The sequence below is a fragment of the Pristiophorus japonicus genome, chromosome 13 (assembly GCF_044704955.1).
Source record: "Pristiophorus japonicus isolate sPriJap1 chromosome 13, sPriJap1.hap1, whole genome shotgun sequence".
Lineage (NCBI taxonomy): Eukaryota > Metazoa > Chordata > Chondrichthyes > Pristiophoridae > Pristiophorus > Pristiophorus japonicus.
In genome coordinates this window covers 135,632,111-135,653,753 of record NC_091989.1, presented here as the reverse complement: position 1 = coordinate 135,653,753, position 21,643 = coordinate 135,632,111, and the positions used below count along the sequence as shown (strand labels likewise).

General features: G+C 44.2%; 1 protein-coding gene across 2 annotated transcripts in view; it reads right to left on the bottom strand.

Annotated features, from left to right (window-relative positions):
• LOC139278844 (plasmanylethanolamine desaturase 1) overlaps nucleotides 1-21,643 on the bottom strand; it is a 176,746-nt gene that overhangs the window by 6,324 nt on the left and 148,779 nt on the right. For both annotated transcript variants that reach the window (XM_070898037.1, XM_070898038.1), the window contains one exon: nucleotides 16,447-16,659. In XM_070898037.1, the coding sequence (XP_070754138.1) occupies nucleotides 16,447-16,659 (213 nt within the window). The remainder of the gene's footprint in view (nucleotides 1-16,446; nucleotides 16,660-21,643) is intronic.

The following is a 21,643-nucleotide window of genomic DNA, read 5'->3' as shown; positions in this document are numbered from 1 at the left end:
GGGCCAAGACCTTAAACTTAGCGGCGCCTCCCTGGGTACATTGCTTAACTACGAGCATGTATTACATGTGTGAACGCAGGACTCTAAGTCCACATCGATACCTGGCCACCACACGTGGGATCTGGCTATCACTTTCATCATTACGATGCCTGGGTGGGTACTGTGGAGGTCATTGATGAAGATATCTCTGCCCTTCTTGGGGACCACTACTCGATTGCCCCACAGAAGACGTATAGATATTTCATCTTTGCGCTGCTGGAACGGCTTTATCTCTTCCTGCACTTCCACTGGGACACTGGACCAGCTCCCTTGAAGCAAACAGCTTTTGACTAGAGATAATAAGGGATCCTGGCTTGCCCAGGTTTTGATCTGCCGGGCAGTGACGGGTGATTATTCACTCTCAAATGCTTCCATAACCATGGCTAGATCTGCGGGCTGTGCCATTTCCACCCCCATGGTGGGCTATGGCAGCCTACTGAGAGCATCGGCGCAGTTTTCTGTGCCTGGCCTGTGGCGGATGGCGTAGTAGTATGCGGACAACGTGAGCGCCCATCTCTGGATGGGGGTCGATGCGTTGCTATTTATCCCTTTGCTCTTGGAGAACAGGGATATAACTGGCTTATGGTCAGTTTCCAATTTGAATTTTAGCTCAAACAGGTATTGATGCATTTTCTTTAACCCATAGACACACACTAACGCTTCTTTCTCAATCATGCTGTAGGCTCTCTCAGCCTTAGACAGACTCCTGGATGCATAAGCAACCAGTTGCAGTTTCCCGAAATCATTAGCTTGTTGCAATACACACCCGATGCCACATGACGACGCATCACATGCTAGTATCAAACGCTTACATGGATCATATGACACAAGCAATTTATTTGAGCATAACAATTTTCTCACTTTTACAAAGGCATTTTCTTGGCTTTTGCCCCAAACCCATTCATCCCCTTTTTGTAGTAAGACATGCAGTGGTTCTAACAGTGTGCTGAGACCCGGTAAGAAGTTACCAAAGTAGTTCAGGAGTCCCACAAACGACCGCAGCTCCATCACGTTCTGTGGCCTCGGTGCGTTCTTGATTGCCTCCGTCTTCGCATTGGTGGGCCTGATGTCGTCCGCTGCAATCCTCCTTCCCAGGAACTCCACTTCAGGTGCCAGGAAAACGCACTTCGAGTGTTTTAATCTGAGCCCCATGAGGTTGAGTCGACTAAGAACCTCCTCCAGGTTCTGCAGATGCTCGACTGTGCTCCGACCTGTGACCAAGATGTCGTCCTGGAAGACCATGGTGTGCGGGACCGATTTCAGTAAGCTTTCCATGTTTCTCTGGAATATCGCCGCCGCCAATCGGATTCCAAACAGGACCTTTGTGCGTGTTGATGCAGATGAGGGCCTTCGATGATTCCTCCAGTTCCTGCGTCATGTAGGCTGAAGTCAGATCCAGCTTCGTAAACATCTTTCCTCCCGCCAGCGTTGCAAAGAGGCCGTCGGCCTTTGGTAGTGGGTATTGGTCCTGCAGGGAGAAACTATTGATAGTTACTTTGTAATCGCCACAGATTCTGACGTTGCCGTCTCCCTTGAGGACTGGGACGATAGGACTGGTCCATTCATTGAACTCGATCAGGGAAATGATGCCCTCTCTTTGCAACCGGTCTAGCTCAATCGCTACCCTTTCTCTCATTATGTAGGGTACTGCTCTCGCCTTGTGATGGATGGGTCGCGCCCCGGAATTAGGTGGATCTGCACTTTTGCTCCTTGGAATTTCTCAATGCCTGGTTCGAACAGCGAAGGAAATTTGTTTAAGACCTGGGCACACGAAGAGTCGTCAGCGGGCGATAGCGCTCGGACGTCGTCCCAGTTCCAGCGTATCTTTCCCAGCCAGCTCCTGCCGAGCAGCGATGGACCATCGCCCGGTGCCACCCAGAGTGGTAGCTTGTGCTCCATCGTAGGAGACCTTTATGGTAGCACTGCTGATTACAGGAATCAGTTCTTTCGTGTAAGTTCTTAGTTTCGTGCGAACTGGAGTTAAGACTGGCCTTGAGGCCTTGTTGCACCACAATCTTTCGAAAGTCTTTTTGCCCATGATGGGCTGGCTCATGCCCGTGTCCAGCTTCATTGACACCGGGAGTCCATTTAGTTCAACATTCAGCATTATTGGGGGACAATTTGTGGTGAATGTGTGCACAACATATACCTCTGCCTCCTCATCTGACGCTCTGATTCGTTGTGGTCCTCCATGGATCTGCCCTCCTCTGCATCATGGTGGTCTCCAGTCATCTTGGATCCCCTTACCACTGGATCAAGACCTTGCTTCGTCAAGCCCATGTGGTGGCTGGTGTGCAACAGCCACCCCACGTTAAAAGAACTCACGCACAGGCATCGTCCACCACTTAAAATGAGTTAATCAGTTGCCTGAGTATTCTTTAAGTGTGGAAGCAAGTCATCCTCAATCCCAAGGGACTGCCTATGATGATGATGATGATGATGATATTACTACTGCTGAGGCTGCTACAACAGTTACCACAATAAATTGTATTTAGAAAGTGCTTGTAATTTATTTTAAAAGTCCCAAGTCATTTCACCAAAGAGACGGAAATGGATGCCTAGCCATGGAAGGAGAGATAAAGAGGCAGACCGCAGCCTTGGTCAAACAGATAGAGGGACTTGAAAACAAGAATGAGGTCACTACAGTGTCTCTGAACTAGATTTGGAGAGGATACATTTCCTGTATGAACTGGGGCAGTGGAGCACTGGATGTCAGAGTTACTTGCATGCCATAATTTATTGACTAATCGTAATGTTTTTCCCTCCTAAATTTTAATTGCGATGAGACGTTTTCCTGGGCTCGAGGAGCACTATAAAATTACAAATTATGTTCTTTATATTCATTTTTTTGCATCAAGTATGTTCTATTATTGTCTGTTTCAATTGTACACCATTATTATTTCAGTTGGTTGTGGCACCTGCACGCACGTCTGTCTGCTGTGTTATACTCACTGCACTTCACCTTCTAAGGCCTATTTGGGCGATAGCCCAGTGATCTTCAGTAGAAAGTCCAGCCCCAAGAGTCAAGTATGACTTGTAACAACTACTTTTTAAAGAGTTAAACAGTCCAGAATAATGCTTGGCTTCAAATGTTGAGTCACAGTACACTTCAAAATATTGAAAAACGCACCAAAAATGTGTCAAAAATCTAAATTTTCTAGGAAGGGTCACTCCTAGGAAGTAAATTTTGCATCAACAGAACTCATTTCCTATTTCAAAAAGTTCTAAATTCACCACTGCAAAAATTGCACTTGAATACTTCATTTTCCCTATAATAATACAGCTTATAAAATATTGGATATAGTTTTAGCTTAAGTCATGACAGGTTGATGTCTCGCTGCATCCTATTGTAATTACTTTTTGTATGTCAAATGTGAAGCTATTGGATTTTATTTTTCACAGAAAAACAAAAAAGTGAATTATGGAATATGATCCCAAAACACTATTAAAAATCTTGAATCTAAAATAACAAAAAGGAAGTTAACTTATTCAGAGCTTGACCAATAGCCTTGTCCATAGGCTTTTAGTTCAGGTTGTTTTGGGATCTGTCAGCTTTTGGAGAAGTGCGTCAGCTTTTTTTGAAGTTGTTCATTGGCTTTTCCAAGTTTTGTCAGTTTCTAAGGGCTCAATTTTCCCGTTATCTGCGCTGCTTTTTTGGCGACGCCAATTTTTTTGGCCTAAATTAAAATATCCAAGTTTCCCCAAAGATTGTGCGCCAGCGTAACTCAGTTAGTTATGATTTTTTAAGTTAGATGTTTTTTTGCATCATAGGGGGCATAACCTGACGTCTGCACCAGTTTTTCACATTTAAGCAAGGTTGGCCAACTTACATTTTTCCTAGGATGGTGCATGTGACCACTCCCAAAAATACTTCTAGGCAGTTAAGAAAAACCAGTGCATATTTTTAAAAATCGGCGCAGAAAGACGCCATTGTTTTTAGGCAAAGTTTTGGAGGGAGTCAAGAACAATTTTTCAAACTTAAAATGCAGAAAATGAAAGTCTAATGCAATTCTTTCATTTTGGATTTTTTTTTCCAAAGTGCCACGCTACCACCGAACGTCTCCAAACCGGGCTCGTGAGTCGGAGCGTCGGCCGGCAGAATCAGTCCCTCGCCCGGATACAGGGGCTCGGCTTCAAAAGAAGCCCGAGAGGGGTGGCAGCCGAACTGAAGGGATAAGAACCCTTATACAATGCGCAGCATCAAAAGAAGCCCAGGAAACGGGGAGGGGGGGGACGGTGTTTGCCAAGCCTGTGTCCGGGTAAGGGAGTGATTAGGCCGGCTGACCCTCGAGCCCGGTGAAGAGACTTTCGGTTGGTGGTGGGGTAGTAATTTAAAAATAATCTAAAATTAAAGAATTGCATTAGACTTCGTTCCCCCAAATATTTTCGTTTGAATGCCTACCTTCCTGTTCTAAGCAAGCCTACTGCGCATGCGCAGACCTGGGTGTGGTCCATATTAGGGCGTCGACCTTGGGGAGAGAGAGAACAAAGAAGCTTTAAGTCCTTGTCCTGCTGTATTGAGCTTCCTGCAAAGGTACAATTTAATCATGGGGGCAGTACTGACAATGCCATACCTCGTGAAAGCCTCTCATGATGGTGCTGCGGAGGAGACAATTGATTCAACATCATCGCATGAGGAACCTCAGAGCCTGTAGGATGAAGGGCAGGAGGCCTTATCCACATCGGATATATCGAGACAGGCATTCATTCATACCTGCACCTGAGCGATGCAGACTGTGTGAGAAGGCTGCGTTTCCGCAAAGAAGTTATAACCGAGATCTGTGAGTTAGTAAAAGCAGACCTGCAATCTAGAATCGTCAGAGGACTGCTTTGTCAGTTGAAGTGAATGTAACAGCTGCATTTTCATTTTATGCATCTGAATCATTCCAGGCCACAACTGGGGATATGTTCACCATTTCTCAACATGCAACACATATCTGCATTCGGCAGGTGACTATGTGCCCAGAGGAATGACTACATAAAGCTTCCCCATGACCGCCCAGGCAATGCGTGAAAGGGTTGTAGGCTTCTCCAGGATTGCTGCCTTCCCAAAGGTACAGAGCTGCATTGATTGTACCCACATCCCCTTGCGAGCCCCTTTGGAGGATTCCGAGATGTACAGGAATAGAAAAGGCTTCCACTCCATTAATGAGCAGCTCGTGTGTGACAACATGCATTGCATCATGTCAGTTGATGCGAGATACCCTGGGAGCACCCATGATGCATTCATTCTACGCGAAAGTGCTATATCTGCCATGTTTCAGCAGCAGCCAGAAGGGCAGAGCTGGCTGCTGGGAGGCAAACCATAAGGCCTCGCCACCTGGCTCATGAGGCCTCTACGCGTAGTCCGGACGGATGCTGACCGGGAATACAACATGTCACATATTGCAATAATAGAGAGGACCATTGGCATCTTGAAACAGCGTTTCCGATGTCTGGATCATTCCAGAGGCGACTTGCAATTGACTGTCAGTTCACTGTTGTGTGCTGCATGCTGCATAACTTAGCCATCAGGAGGTAGCGGCAGCTGGTAGCAGAAGACCCACCTGAGGTGAGAGTGGCTAATGATGAGGAGGAAGATGCAGATGATGTTGATGAGGAGGAGGAGGATGAGGAAGCCATGAAACTATCTGAACCTGGAGCATGACGGCAGAGGAGGGTAGGCTATCGTGCCTCTTTAACGATTGCTCGCGCCTTGTGCCAGCAGCTCATCCATGAACGCTTTGCTGCCTGAAGGCTCAGCGGCAACTAACGGACCATGTTTACTGTTTGGAGCTGTTCCGTAATATTGTATTGTGTTAATGGAACACCTAATGGAAATTATTCTCCTTTTACAATATTTACTATCTCCAGCTACTTACAATATACATTAATGATTTAGACGAAGGAATTGAATGTAATATCTCCAAGTTTGCAAATGACACTAAGCTGGGTGGCAGTGCGAGCTGCGAGGAGGATGCTAGGAGGCTGCAGGGGAACTTGGACAGGTTAGGTGAATGGGCAAATGCATGGCAGATGCAGTATAATGTAGATAAATGTGAGGTTATCCACTTTGGTGGCAAAAACAGGAAGGCAGATTATTATCTGAATGGTGACAGATTAATAAAAGGGGAGGTGCAACAAGACCTGGGTGTCATGGTACATCAGTCATTGAAGGTAGGCATGCAGGTACAGCAGGCAGTAAAGAAAGCAAATGGCATGTTGGCCTTCATAGCGAGGGTATTTGAGTATCGGAGCAGGGAGGTTTTACTGCAGTTGTACAGGGTCTTGGTGAGACCACACCTTGAATATTGTGTGCAGTTTTGGTCTCCTAATCAGAGAAAGGACATTCTTGCTATTGAGGGAGTGCAGCGAAGGTTCACCAGACTGATTCCAGGGATGGCAGGACTGACATATGAAGAAAGACTGGATCAACTAGGCTTATATTCACTGGAATTTAGAAGAATGAGAGGAGATCTCATTGAAACATATAAAATTCTGACGGAATTGAACAGGTTAGATGCAGGAAGAATGTTCCCGATGTTAGGGAAGTCCAGAACCAGGGTTCACTGTCGAAGGATAAGGGGTAAGCCATTTCGGACCAAGATTAGGAGAAACTTCTTCACTCAGAGAGTTGTGAACATGTGGAATTCTCTACCACAGAAAGTTGTTGAGGCCAATTCGCTAGATATATTCAAAAGGGAGTTAGATGTGGCCCTTACTGCTAAAGGGATCAAGGGCTATGGGGAGAAAGCAGGAATGGGGTACTGAAGTTGCATGAGTAGCCATGATCATATTGAATGGTGGTGCAGGCACGGAGGGCCGAATGGTCTAATCCTGCACCTACTTTCTATGTTTCTATGTTTACTTCAAAAAGTTGTGTTAATAATGGAACAAATAATGGAAATGATTCAGTTATAATTTAAAATATATTTTATTCAAAAGTTGAACAAATACTTGTTTGTACTTAACTTAACTTTAATAAAAATATTCTTGGCTCAAACTTTAAAAAGTTCTCAGTTAAGATCACTTACAAACTCTCAGATCACTTACAAACTCTCATATCACTTAAAAACTTTTAAACTTGTAAATTTATATAACTTACAAAAAACTTTTAATTTAAGAACAGTTACAACAGTGACGATAATAACAACAACAGCAAGAAAGGCTGCACCCATCTCTCCCCCACCTTATTCTAAGACCACCCGCTAAGCTTGCTCTTGTTGACTTCACCTTGCCCGCAGGCGGCGGCGCAGTGTTTCTTGAGTTGGTACTGTTGTGTAATGAGAAAGAGTCAGGCTGAACACAGAGCTCAAAGTAAAGTGTGATCTTAGTCTTTTATTCCAGGGTAGCTCTCCAACCTATGAAGCCTGCTTAAATGCAGGTCTCCAGAGTGGCTCTCCAACCTGTGCTCCCAAGGGATTATGGGATCCCTTGGGACTCCAGGGGATGAGCCCTCTGGTGGCTGTACAGAGTAAATACAAGTATACATATATAACAGGTACCAAGCTTATTCTTGCAAATATCTTGGTTAATGCGCACTTCTTGATTTAGGGGGTGGGGGTGGGGGGGCAGGGGGGGAGGTGCAGGTGATAATGTGGACGGCCCGGCTTGGTCTGGGGATTGGAGTGGGAGTGACAATTGATTCTGTCAATGGGCGCGGGGTCTGGGCATGTTCCCTTATTGCAGCAGTTAACTCCGACATTCCCTCCCTCGTGTGTCTCAACTACGTCCAACATTCCCTCCTTCATGTTCGACGACAATGTATCAGCTACCAGTGACATTCCCTCCCTCATGTTCACCAACAGTGTGTCAACTACCTGCCACATTCCCTCCCTCATGTGCCCGGACAGTGTTCCCATTTCTTGAGAGTATTGTTACTTCTCCCGACACCTCATCACCCACCCCACTGATGGTGTCTATTGTGTTCCTAACACAGATGAGACTGCACACAGGGAGATTAAAGTAACAGTGACCTCAGTCTTTATTAAGACAGTCCAGAGTGAGGAGCATGCCTCAGAAGCCGGCTTATGTACAGTGCTCCCAAGGGATGCTGGGATCCCTTGGGACTTCTGGGGATGCGCTCCCTAGTGACGGAACATGGGAGTGCATGCTTTACAGATACACAACATCACTCCCCCCCCCAAAGTCAAAGTGAAAACTATTTACAAGGTGAGGCGGTCAGGAGCCTTTCTTTCCCTGGTGGACTGCCTCGGTACAAATGTCTGTTCTGGTGTGTTGGCTGTGCCCTCGCTGGGCTGGCGTGTTGTTGGCCCTGCAGGGCTGCAAGGTGAGCCTGGCCTTGCTGGGCTGTTGGGCATGATGGGTTCAATTTCCTGGTCTGGGGTGGTGTCGTTGATCGTTTGGGCGTGTGTTGTGGGCTCGAAAAAGGTGGTGTCTGCTGTGGGTTGTCCAGGGCAGTCTGTGAACCGCAGCCTCATTTGGTCCAGGTGCTTTCTGCAAATTTGTCCATTGTCTAGTTTGACTAAAAACACCCTATTCCCTTCTTTAGCCATCACCGCGCCTGCGATCCACTTGGGACCATGTCCGTAGTTTAGCACATACACAGGATCATTCAGATCAATTTCCCGTGACACAGTGGCGCGACCATCGTTTACATTTTGTTGCTGCCACCTGCTCTCTACCTGATCATGTAGGTTGAGGTGAACCAGCGAGAGTCTGGTTTTAAGTGTCCTTTTCATGAGTAGCTCAGCCGGGGGCACCCGTGAGCGAGTGGGGTCTCGTGCGATAGCTGAGCAGTACTCGGGACAGGCAGGTTTGGAGTGAGCCTTCTGTGACTCGTTTAAGGCTCTGTTTGATTGTTTGTACTGCCCGCTCTGCCTGTCCATTGGAGGCTGGCTTAAACGAGGCCGAGGTGGCGTGTTTGATCCTATTGTGGGTCATGAATTCTTTAAATTAGGCACTGGTGAAACATGGCCCATTGTCACTGACCAGTATGTCAGGCAGGCCGTGAGTGGCAAATATGGCCCTTAGGCTTTCAATGGTGACAGTAGCAGTACTTCCCGACATTATTTTACATTCAATCCATTTTGAAAAAGCATCCACCACCACCAGGAACATTTTACCGAGAAACGGGCCCGCATAGTCAATATGGATCCTCGAACATGGTCTGGAGGGCCAGGACCACAAATTTAGTGGTACCTCTCTGGGCACGTTGCTCAACTGAGCACACACGCTGCATTGCAGTGCACAAGACTCGTAGTCAGAGTCGATACCGGGCCACCACACGTGGGATCTGGCTATCGCTTTCATCATTACTCTACCCGGGTGTGTGCTGTGGAGATCCGAGATTAACGTTTCCCTGCCCTTTTTGGGTAGCACTATGCAGTTACCCCACAACAGGCAGTCTGCCTGAATGGACAGCTCGTCCTTTCGCGGCTGGAACAGCTTGATTAGCTCTTGCATTTCAACGGGGATGCTGGCCCAGCTCCCATGCAGTACACAGTTTTTTACTCGGGACAGCAGAGGATCTTGGCTGGTCCAAGTCCTAATCGGGCAGGCTGTGACAGGTGATTTATCATTTTCAAACGTTTCCATGACTATCACAAAGTCCGCGGGATGCGCCACCATCAACAAGTTTGCAGGCTGCGCCATTTCCAGCCCCGTGGTGCGCAATGGTAGCCGACTGAGAGCATCCGCACAGTTCTCGGTGCTTGGCCTGTGGCGGATGGTATAGTTATATGCTGATAGCGCGAGTGCCCACCTTTGTATGCAGGCTGAGGGATGAGTATTTATCCCCTTGTTTTCAGTGAACAGGGATATGAGGGGCTTGTGATCGGTTTCCAGCTCAAATTTGAGGCCAAACAGGTACTGATGCATTTTCTTTACCCCGAACACACACGCTAATGCCTCTTTCTCAATCATGCTGTTGGCCCTCTCAGCCTTAGACAAGCTCCTGGAGGCATAAGCGACAGGTTGCAACTTCCCCGCAACGTTAGCTTGTTGTAATACACACCCGACTCCGTCCAACGACACATCACATGCTAGCACAAGTCTTTTACACGGGTTATAGAATACAAGCAGCTTGTTGGAGCATAAAATGTTTCTGGCTTTCTCAAAAGCAATTACTTGTTTTTTTCCCCATAGCCAGTTCTCACCTTTACGCAATAACACGTGTAGGGCCTCTAAGAGAGTTCTTAACCCCGGTAGGAAGTTACCAAAATAGTTAAGTCCCAGGAACGACCGCAGCTCCGTGATGCTCTGTGGCCTGGGCGCGTTCCTGATAGCCTATGTCTTGGCGTCTGTGGGCCGAATGCCGTCCGCCGTGATCTTTCTCCCCAAAAACTCCACTTCTGTTGCCATGAAGACGCATTTCGACCTCTTCAGCCACAGCCCTACGCGATCCAGTCGCTGGAGGACCTCCTCCAGGCTTTGTAGGTGCTCGACGGTGTCCCGACCTGTGACCAATATGTCATCCTGAAAAACCACTGTGCGTGGTACCGACTTGAGTAGGCTCGCCATGTTTCTCTGGAAGATCGCGACAGCCGACCGAATTCCAAACGGGCATCTGTTGTAGATGAACAGTCCCTTGTGCGTGTTGATGCAGGTAAGGCCCTTCGAAGACTCCTCCAGCTCCTGCGTCATGTAAGACGAAGTCAGGTCGAGCTTGGTGAACGTCTTGCCTCCTGCCAGCGTCGCAAATAGATCGTTTGCCTTAGGTAGCGGGTATTGGTCGTGTAGCGAGAAACGATTAATAGTTACTTTATAATCGCCACAAATCCTGACTGTGCCATCACTTTTGATTACTGGAACAATCGGGCTGGCCCACTCGCTGAATTCCACTGGAGAGATGATGCCCTCACATTGCAGCATGTCCAGCTCAATTTCCACTCTCTCCCTCATAATGTGAGGTCCGCTCGCGCCTTGTGGTGAATGGGTCGTGCCTCTGGGACCAAGTGGATCCGTACCTTCGCCCCGGAAAAGTTTCCAATGCCTGGCTCAAAAAGGGAAGGAAATTTATTAAGAACCTGGGTACATGTGCCTCATTGACATATGATAGCGCTCGAATGTCATCCCAGTTCCAGCGGATTTTGCCCAGCCAGCTCCTTCCAAGCAGTGTGGGGCCATTGCCCTGGACAATCCAGAGTGGCAGTCCGAGCATCGTGCCCTCGTAGGTGACCTTGACCATGGCGCTGGCCAGGGCAGTGATGAGCTCTTTGGTGTACGTTCTCAGTTTCGTGTGGATGGAGCTCAGGGCTGGTCTGAGTGCCTTGTTGCACCACAGTCTCTCAAACATCTTTTTACTCATGATAGATTGGCTAGCACCAGTGTCCAGTTCCATGGCTACGGGTAAGCCATTCAATTTTACATTTAGCATTATAGGTGGACATTGCGTCGAAAATGTGCACACCCTGTGTACTTCAGCATCTGCCTCCTCTCTGAGGCTCGAAATTGCTTTGATCTACCATGGACCGATCTTCCTCTGCCACGTGGTGGTTAGCAGGTTTTGCAGAGCTTGCAGCTTGTCTGCAAGCTCGTTGGAGGTGCCCCATCGTTCCACAGCTCTTGCAAACATACCCTTTGAAGTATTATGAATAGGCTGAATGGAAGCCTCCACAACCCCAACAAGGTGTGAATTGCCTTGCATTCATCCTTTGTTGCGGATTCTGAGTCATCTGGGTCACCCGAGGCCTGCTGGCAGTTGCAGACTCGTGGTTTCTGCCCTGTACATTTCTGCTCGCAAACACATTTCCAGTTAATTTATGAACATTGCTAGCACTTGTGTGCTGAGAGATTTGTTTGGTATCACTGGTGGACATAAACGCCTGTGCTATCGCAATGGCCTTACTGAGGGTCGGTGTCTCTACAGTCAAAGGTTTTCTAGGACGGTCTCGTGGCCAATGCCCAGTACAAAAAAGTCTCCGACCATTTGCTCCAGGTAGCCATCAAACTCACATTGTCCTGCAAGTCGCCTTAGCTCAGCGACGTAGCTCGCCACTTCCTGACCTTCAGATCGCTGGCATGTGTAGAACTGATACCTCGCCATCAGCACGCTCTCCCTCGGGTTAAGATGCTCCCGAACCAGTGTACACAGCTCCTCATACGACTTATCTGTGGGTTTCACCGGAGCCAGAAGATTCTTCATGAGGCTGTAGGTTGGTGCCCTGCAGACCGTGAGGAGGACCGCTCTCCTTTTTGCAGCGCTTCCTTCTCCGTCCAGCTCGTTGACTACAATGTACTGGTCTAGCCGTTCGACATGGACTTCCCAGTCCTCAACCTCCGAGAACTTCTCCAGGATGCCCACAATTTGCTGCATCTTTGCATTGGATTCGTATTCTTGTCGCCAGTTAGTGTTCCTAACACAGATGAGACTGCACACAGGAAGGTTAAAGTAACAGTGAACTCAGTCTTTATTAAGACACTCCAGAGTGAGGAGCAGGCCTTAGGGGCAGGCTTATATACAGTGCTCCCAAGGGATGCTGGGATCCCTTGGGACTTCAGGGAATGTGCTCCCTGGTGGCGGAACATGGGAGTGCATGCTTTACAGATACACAACAGTGTCCAAGAGTGATCATGTAAGGTCAATGCTCTCTGCACTCATTGCCATCATCTGAACCACATCTGTTAGATCCTGCACCTCAGGAGAGCGCTGTCGAGCTCTCCTTCCAGTCCTCACTCTGGGTGTGGCTCGCTGCATCCCACTGGGTCCCACAGCCTCGGACGGTGGGGCCCTGGGTGTGCCTCGCTGCATCCTACTGGGTCCCGCAGCCTCGGACTGTCCCAACCATGGAATGTCCCAACACTCGTACCACTCAGGAAAGGGCCTGGCACCTACACCTCTTCCAGAGTGAGTACAACTGTGTGGGCTTCATCCATCACCTCCCCCTCCCCCTCCCCCTCCCCCAAGCTCTTGGTCTGGAAGGTGGGATTGGAAGATGTTCTCTTCAGGCTCGTCCGCGTCTGAATCTTCTTCTGCATCGACTTCAGCCTCGTCAGTGTCGGCCTCAAGTTCTGCAAAATATAATAGAACAGACAAATGGTTAGCAGCAGAGGAAGGGACAGGGTGGCATGAGTCAGCACACACAGCGTAGGCAGCAGGCTCATTTGAAGGATCACGATGAATGATAGCACATTGCATGAACCGAAGCGTAGCTGATGGAGACATCCCCATAAACCGAAGCATGGCTCGCCCATGCAGTACTTAATATTTAGCAAAGCCAGACTGTGGAATTTGCAGGACTTACCCTCTCCCTCGACTGTGGCACAGCTTGTGCAGTGGTGGTTGCTTTCTCCAGGCAAGTCACATCAAAGCAGCGACCCTGTCTTCCACGGGTGTCAATGGATGCAGATTTGCCAGGCCTCCTCCTGTTCGAATTCTTTCCCTTTTGTTGTGTGCCACCTTCCTCTGCAAAGGTGAAAATATAACTTTTTAGAGAGGGTGTCTTTCTGCTGGGTGGGACATATACAGATAGTCACATTTACAATTATAATTCCATTGAATAAATGAAATTACTTACACTAACTACTTGACCAAGGTCCTGCCACTTCTTTTTGCACTGGCCTCCTGACCTTGGGGTGGTCACCACTGCACAGTAATCTTCTGCAAGTTGGTTGCAGCGTTTCTTCATTTCTTTTGTTGAAACTTTTATGTGATCTCTGCTGGTGTCCAGCTCATGCCATCTGGCCTCAATTACAGTAACCAGTGCCGCCTGTAAGAAATTCTTGGTCCTTGGGCTGCATTGCATATTGTATTGCAGCTCTGATTTTTCCAATGAGAATTAAAGTTCTCACACACAACTGGTTTTTTAAAAATGGCCAAATGCAGACCAGGAGCTGTACTGGGCATGCGCACCCATAGCAGTCACATCATAAATGTCCTTTTTTTTGCAAAAGGGGAGGCATAATTTTTTTTCAGCGCAGACATTAGGCTCCACCCACCCGAAGCTGAAGCACAGGCTGCGCGATGCCAATTTCAAAAAATAGAATGGGGAAACTTGCTGGGTTTTTTTTGGAATAATCGGGACCAAAAAAAAGGGCGTAACTGTTGCATATGCAAAAAAATGGCATTGGGGAACATTGAGCCCTTATAAGTGTGGGGAAAAAAAGAACTTGACTATAATAAAGGTCCTGGGCCTTTCAACAGGGAGTCGCATGGGGAAAGGTTCTGATGATGTCAGGACATAAAGAACATGCGATTCCCCAGAGCCAGTAAATGAGGGATGCCTGAAAATCAAAGAAGCATGGATCAATATTATACCTCTCTATGGCGCAGTGCAATAGTGTTCCAACCTACTGTTCTACCATACAACTTAGCAACTCATGCCAATTGGGATTATTATTCACATGTTAAATATAAACGAAGAACAAAAAGCAGTAAGAACAGAAAAAAATAAACAGAAATTTGACCAAAATATAGCCATTAATAGCAAACAATATAATCCGAGAGTAATTTGCCTTAATCTAGTCTTGGGGGAGAGGCGGAGTTCAGAAAAAGAGATTCTACAAAACACGAAGAGTAACAAATGGAGTGGTAAAACTTTACATTTCATAAGTGTCACCACAGACACACCACCTCCATAATCATGACAACAGCAATCCAACATCAAGTAGGATCTTTAGCAGAGAGCCCCAATACCCGAGAGCCACTAAAGATATTTTGTTTTTCAATGGCTGCAATCTTTAACAGCATCATTAACAGTTCCATCCTGTTTCAAGCACTCCATGCCCCTCCCTCAATACTGTATTTCTTCAGAGATGAACTTATTTGGGAAAAAATTTAGGTAGTCTTATCAATGATGAAATCTGCAAATACTGGTATTTAATTATAATCAACAGCATAAAAATTAGGGAAGGTGAATTTGTTAAAACAGTGGCAATGAGAGGCTTTGATACTGAATTGTTAGGTTAATGGTTCTACTATGGTATACCTCATTTAGAATCATAAATGAGTACATCCAGCCAGTACTTTAATTTGGTCCCTGGTAATCATCCATCCTTGTGTATTGTAGAATATTACAATCCAATTTTAAGCTGAGTTTCAACATATTGCAGCTGAACAAAAGACGTGTGTAAAACATGTTCTTTTTTACAAATGGTCTTTTTAAAACGCTGTCACTAAGAAACAGCATTTCAAGGCTACCTCAAACCCCTGATTGATCCCTGTGCAGCCAATTTTTCTTGTTTTCTGCTGGTTCTGTTTTATTCAAGTCTATTTGTTACTACTGACAGTAGGTTATTAATAATTCGATGTGGAGAGTGTTGCTTACTGAGAACTGAGAACATATCATTCCTGAGAGAGAAGAGGGCTGTTAGGCCACATTCTCCCTTGAAACAGATGCTCTCCCCTGTGGATTGTTCATAAATACACTCATCGTTGGTGTCCTACAAAACAACTCATCATTTTTTCCGATGGCTGTTAGTGAGCCTGCCTTCCTCAACAATGTTGGGGACTTCTGGATGTAAAACATGGGCCAGGTTTTCTTGTGCCAGTTTGAAAAAGTACTACAACCAAAAGGATGAACCCTGCAGTTAATTTGAAGATGACTCAGTCCTGAATGTCCTCAAGATGAGATGATTGGCAATGACCCTTTTTATACTCGTCTGGTTGCGTATTGCTATTCATGTAGAACATATACATTGCACTTTTCCTTTGCTGTAAATTAGGATATACCAATTTGCCGTTATCCTTCAAATCTGATAATGCAACTGTTGACTGGAACAAGGCCTAGAGATAACCCAGGTTGTTACGCTGCATCGCACATGTGAACCATGTCTTGCCTAAACAAAACAAAATTCAGTAACAGCTCCATCTAGCTTGAATTATGAAAGATTTTTTCACACAGGCAGATGAAAAGTGATTGATCCCACTCTGGACCATTTTACCCCAGGCGGGAACTCCACAGCATTGTTACTGACTTCTAGGGCGAGAACAATCCCTTTTCAGTTACGTGATTGCAAGCCTTGGGCTGGCAACGACTTCTGGAAGGGAATTTCCACCAACAAATGATAAAGATATCACCAGCATCTAAATTTTCCTACTAATATTTCACAGCCAGACATGAATACAAAAACATACAATAAAAAGTAGGCAGCTATTTATCTCTCTCCAGAGTGGGATAAGAGTTGATTTCCCTTTTACAGCCACAGCTAACAGGAATAAAGTGTCATGAATGAATTTTGTAATCCGTCCTACAGGTCTCGTATCAACATCAGTGTTCAGCAGAGTGAGCGTTTACTTTACATTAGCAAAATAGTTTGACTTTTGGGTAAGATTACATTTATAGATTAAACGCTCCATTGTTGATACGTTTATATGCAAATTACTAAGCAATAAAAGTAATGTAACCAAGGCTTGTTTTAATTAAACTGGTTCTAGTTCAAGGATAAGGTTTCAAGAAGTATGTTGATAGTACAGTTTTCTACCTCTGTTCTTGGGTTCTGAAATAGCATTTACAACTCTGAACCTACCTGTGGTAATGCAGAAGTAAGTTTCATGAGGGGCAACGTGATGGATTCGGTGATGCTTTCTGGGAAGGATGATGTGTAGGTCCTGGAGGATGGTGACCCAGCGAGGCAGACCAAAGTACGAGTGAGACCATTTGTGAATCTGATTGGTCATTGTCACAAATATACCCAAACAGAACACATAGCAGTCCCAGGCATAAGCTTCATAGACAGCTTCTGCAAAAGAAAACAAAAAAGGAACCAAATGAAGCTTCATCTTACAGCACCCAAACTAGCCATTCAACTAGTTGCTAATTTTGGAAAACTAGATTTCTTTTTGCCCAATAATCTGGAGAAAACCTTTCATGAGTTAGACATGAACTTCAAATCTAGCTACTATGTTTTATGATGGTCGATGGGATTATATTGTAATGGGAAATGGGGCAGAAGCACTTGATCCAGTAAAATATCTTATAAAAATCTGACAGAATCCCAAGAACAATTTCTAACCTCTACAGGATTTCCTGCTAAGCTAATGGAATACGAGAACAGAATTTCAAATGTTATAAATTGTTCAGTAAGAGTAACAGGAGGTCCACTATAATCAAATAAAAACCCAGCCAGGCATAATCAACATGGACTGGCTTCCATTTTAAGAGTATGGTAGAAATATTCACCAGTAATTCTTTTTACTTTCTAAGCGTGACTTTTGTGTTATGTAATTATGCAATTCTCTCCTCAAATATCTATAGTAGTAGACTACTACTTTGTGGTCTCAAATCAGACTGCAAATATTAATGTGCCACAATGGAAAAGACATATTCACAATTCCTTTTTAAAAATTGCATTTGGAAAACAAAATGTAGCAAGCGCATCTGGAAAATCCATACTATTCACATTGGTTATAAAGTGTTACATTACTGTCTTGGAGTTCATACCGTAAATGAAAGTTTCAATGTCACATGCCATATTGTTTGTTCTGTTCAAAATCTGCTCTTCAATCCAGAAATTAAGTATCAGAAGTCTAGGTTTTAAATCAGCCATTCGCTAGAGTTGTAGTAATGGGTATTTAGTGAATAGTTAGTGTATTTTGTGTTTAGTTTGGGGACAGAGAGTGAATAAAGGATGAGGCTTAATCCATCTAATGGTTGATCTCAAAATACATGGTTGTATAATGGCATGTATTACTATTACCAGAAGTGATGAATTCCTTTCTCAGCACCAGCACTTTCCCTGTCAGGAGAGTCTGCATGAGGAGAAGAAAGAGGTTGCTGACCTGCACAGTGTATTGGGATGAAAGCACCGTTTGGTTTCAAAGGCCTACTTCATCAACTCTTTATATGGTTAACCTACTGAGTACCACACGTCCTTTGCAGCCTTTAAAATTCCCAAATGTTTTTTGGTCAGGCAACAGCTGTGAAAGAGTGTCTCTGCAATTTTCTAACATTTGCTAAAACACTGAGCTGTAAAAATCTGCAGAAACATGAAATTCTTAGAATATACAAAAAAAACTGTTTAAGTTGTGGATGGAAAGGAGTCAAAATATTTGGTATTCAATGAGTTAAAACATCAATGAACATGATTCTTACTCTTGTTGGAAACTTTGAATTGAAAACTTCACAATATTTGTTCCTTATTAAAGCCTCCAACCGTTGCCACAGAGATCTATGCTTAAAACGCAGTGATGTCACAATATTTGAAGTACTTTAGTCTTCAGGGACAGGAGAGTCTGCACTGGGATTCAACGCCCTTTGAAACGTCAAAGTATTATAAATGGATGTGCAGAGATAGCCATCCCAAAGCATCCTATTCAGTAGATTGGATAGGTGGAAACTTCAGCAACTTATAACATACTTGGTCAGGTAACAACCTTTAGCACGTGGCGAGTGGGGGTTAGAAAAAATGAAAGAGAGCACAAGATAGACCCATCATTCTCGTTGACAACTAAAGTAGTGTTTCTGCAGAAAGCTATAATTATAGCAAGATTATAATGCATTATTATTTAGCAATACTATTTTCTTCACATTTACATTTCTCAATTTTTACTTTAGAATACAGAGTGCTCAACATTTGCAGAAACAGTTCCATTATCTAGATCTGACAGAAGTCACATATCCACTATAATAACTGAAAAGAACACTCAGTATTAAAGGGTTAAATAATTCGAGGCCATGAAGTACGTTTGAGTGAGACTCTACTTTCTGAATAGAGCTTTACCACAGAATATCTGAATACAAAACTAGTAACAGACTGGGAACATACAAAATGCTGAAAAAATACTAGCAACATTCTAAAAATAATTAGAATCTGTTAAGAATTCAGAGTTTAAAATATATTTTGCAGTATTCAACTAAATAGACTCAGTTTTCAGAAATTTCACAACACAGTTCTCCTATTTCAACATCTTGAACAAGTATCTCAATAACGGACTCAATCAATGAGCTGAATATTGGCACTCCGTGGCTGTAAAAGACATACCATCATCAATTTATAAAGTGCACATGATAGATCAGAACCAATTCTATAAAAAGTCAGTCTTCTGAGCAGACTTCAAAAAGTTACTGTCATTTTAACTCTGTTCTCATCAAATGTCTCCTTCAAAAATCTCAAGAATCACCTTTTTTGGTTAATAAATGGCTGGTAAAGACGTCGCATTAAGTAAAAAGAAATCCTTTACAAAGATGAATAATCATTGATAGTAAAAATGACAATCAATTAAATTTAGTGCAAGTCAGAAGTTGGACAACTGATGGCTACTTTTTTGGGACTTGACTGAAAAGAAGTTTTGTTACATTTCCACTAGATGGTGCTAGAAAAGTACAATTTGAACCTTCTTGCCGCTTGTCTGTGAGAAAGTTGTTTTTTTATATATAAAATAAAGAAAGAAACAATATTGATTTAATAATCTGTTTATGATGGAATTAAAAATGACAAGTCAAGCCTGCAACCTCTTTTGCCTATGCAGGCATATTACCTCCTGAGGCACATTTGCACTGATCTGGTAACAGAGATGATCTCTAATTTACCTCTACGTGTATTTATTTAATTTAACAAGCAAAACCTGCATTGATTTTAAAATATTCCTAGTAACTATATTAGTATTGCTATTAGTCACAGACCAGTACAAATACATGCATCCAGGTGCCTGCAATACATATTCTAATACTGGTGCTCTACTGGATACAAAGAGATAATACTGTTACAGGTTTATTGAAAGATTACTGAGCGAAAGCTTTAAACTCCTAAACTAGTAGTAATTTTGCAGATGCCTTTCATGGTTCTGTTTTGGAATTGTACTGTTAGATTTTACATTACAAAAGTGAACAAACTATTACCTGGGATAGTACATGGACGAAGGTTAGATTCTTCACTTTCTACGCATTAATCAGGAGTTATGAAAGCTAGTTCTATAATAACAAGTTTCATCTATCAGGTACTGATTTGTCACTTGGATAACTGAAAGTGTTAACAGAGTTCCCTAGTTCCAAGATTCAGTTGACTGAAGAGTATTCACAGAATATTACACGCTTGTCTGTTTATTGGGCTGCTATTCTCCAGTTTTCCTTCTGTCGCTCCAGCTTCTTAAATTCACCTATCTCTGTGTCCCTTCAATAAAATGCTATATTTTCACTGACATTTTGACCGTATCTGCACCTAGGAATCAGGGCAGCTCATTGCAGATAACAGTTTGAGTATTCTGTTTGCAGACTTCACCTCATGGCCATGGTGGTTTGAAAGATTATTGGCCAGTAAGGGCTGGAAATTCATCAGAAATCATCAGCACCAGTTTGCCACTAAAAAAGAAACGCTATGCCTCCACTATGATTTCGAGGCGGAAAATTAATGAAAAAATGGGAAATAATCCACCCAGAGGGAAAAATCGGCGCTGCCGAGGGTTCGTGGTAGAAACCACGATCCTAGTCAACTTTAGTCCGAGGCTGATTACTGCTGCGGGTTGGGCCTAGGGAGGGGCGGAAACACAAAAAATATTTTTCAAAAAAAACAAAAAAGAAACATTCATAAGACCCTTTTGTAGCGAATCTTTAACTTTACTTACCTCTTTTGTAGGTTTTCATACCTACCGCCGTTCCAAGGGCTGCTCCAACAGGTTTCTCCTTGGCGGGGTTTTTTTTTCCATCTACAGGTCACCGTTGTGACCAAACTCGGGCGGAAGCGGTTTTTCAAGTGTTGTACGCGATGGTCCACTCCACAGCGGTATTTCAAAACCGCCGGTGAAACACTTCCATGAATTTCCCGCCGCACCGTTTGCCACCCAAAACTAAGAAATACCGCCAAAAAACGCGGCGGAAGGCTGATGAATTTCCAGCCCTAAGTGAGGTAAACACTTCCAAGAGAAAAGCTAAGTTAATGTTCCCCAACATTAATCAATAAGAGACACAAACAAATCACAAGTTTTTCCTGACACTATGCCCAGATTTTCTCTCTGGATATTATTGCACTGTATCAGCACCTAGTGTTGGTGCTAACAGTCAATCTGAATGCTGCAATACCATTAACATTCATTGCCCATAGGTGCAGAGTGCTTTGGTCAGTATTCTTAATATTGCATTAGTTTGCATTTAATTGCATCATCTTGCTGAATTTGTCCTCTTCGCATTTTGAATGCGAACTTAAATCTATTACTCACCTTTAAAGAGGCTATGTTCAGTATGTGGCTCAGAAATGGTGCCCTGACTGAAGTATTTTCATAAACCTGCATCTCCTCATAGTTTTCTTAAAAGTGCAATATTATGCTGGCAGACTACCTTCATTTAATTTAATCTCTCTCTCTCTACAGGTATTGCCATGTCACATGCCACTCACTGGCCAATGGGTTGGACCAGCAACTTGATCCAATATCTCCAGCAATGCAGTCGGGAAGTGTCAGAGAGCAGCCCAAGATAATTCCTCCTCACTCAGCTTCATGGTTTTGCCAAGACTCAAAATTAATCTTATGTGGAATCATAACAAAAGCACACGTTCTATGACTCTGTGCACGTTGCATCACTACATTCATCTGTGGTGAGCCATGCTCACCATAATAATGCTTTTCTCCATTTTAAGATTTTATTTCAAATTTCACCACTATTTACAACAACAACTTGCATTTATATAGCACCTTTAACGTAGTAATACATCCCAAGGTGCTTCACAGGAGCACAATCTGACAAAAATTGACACCAAGCCAAAGGAGCAAACAGTAAGATGGGTGACCAAAAGC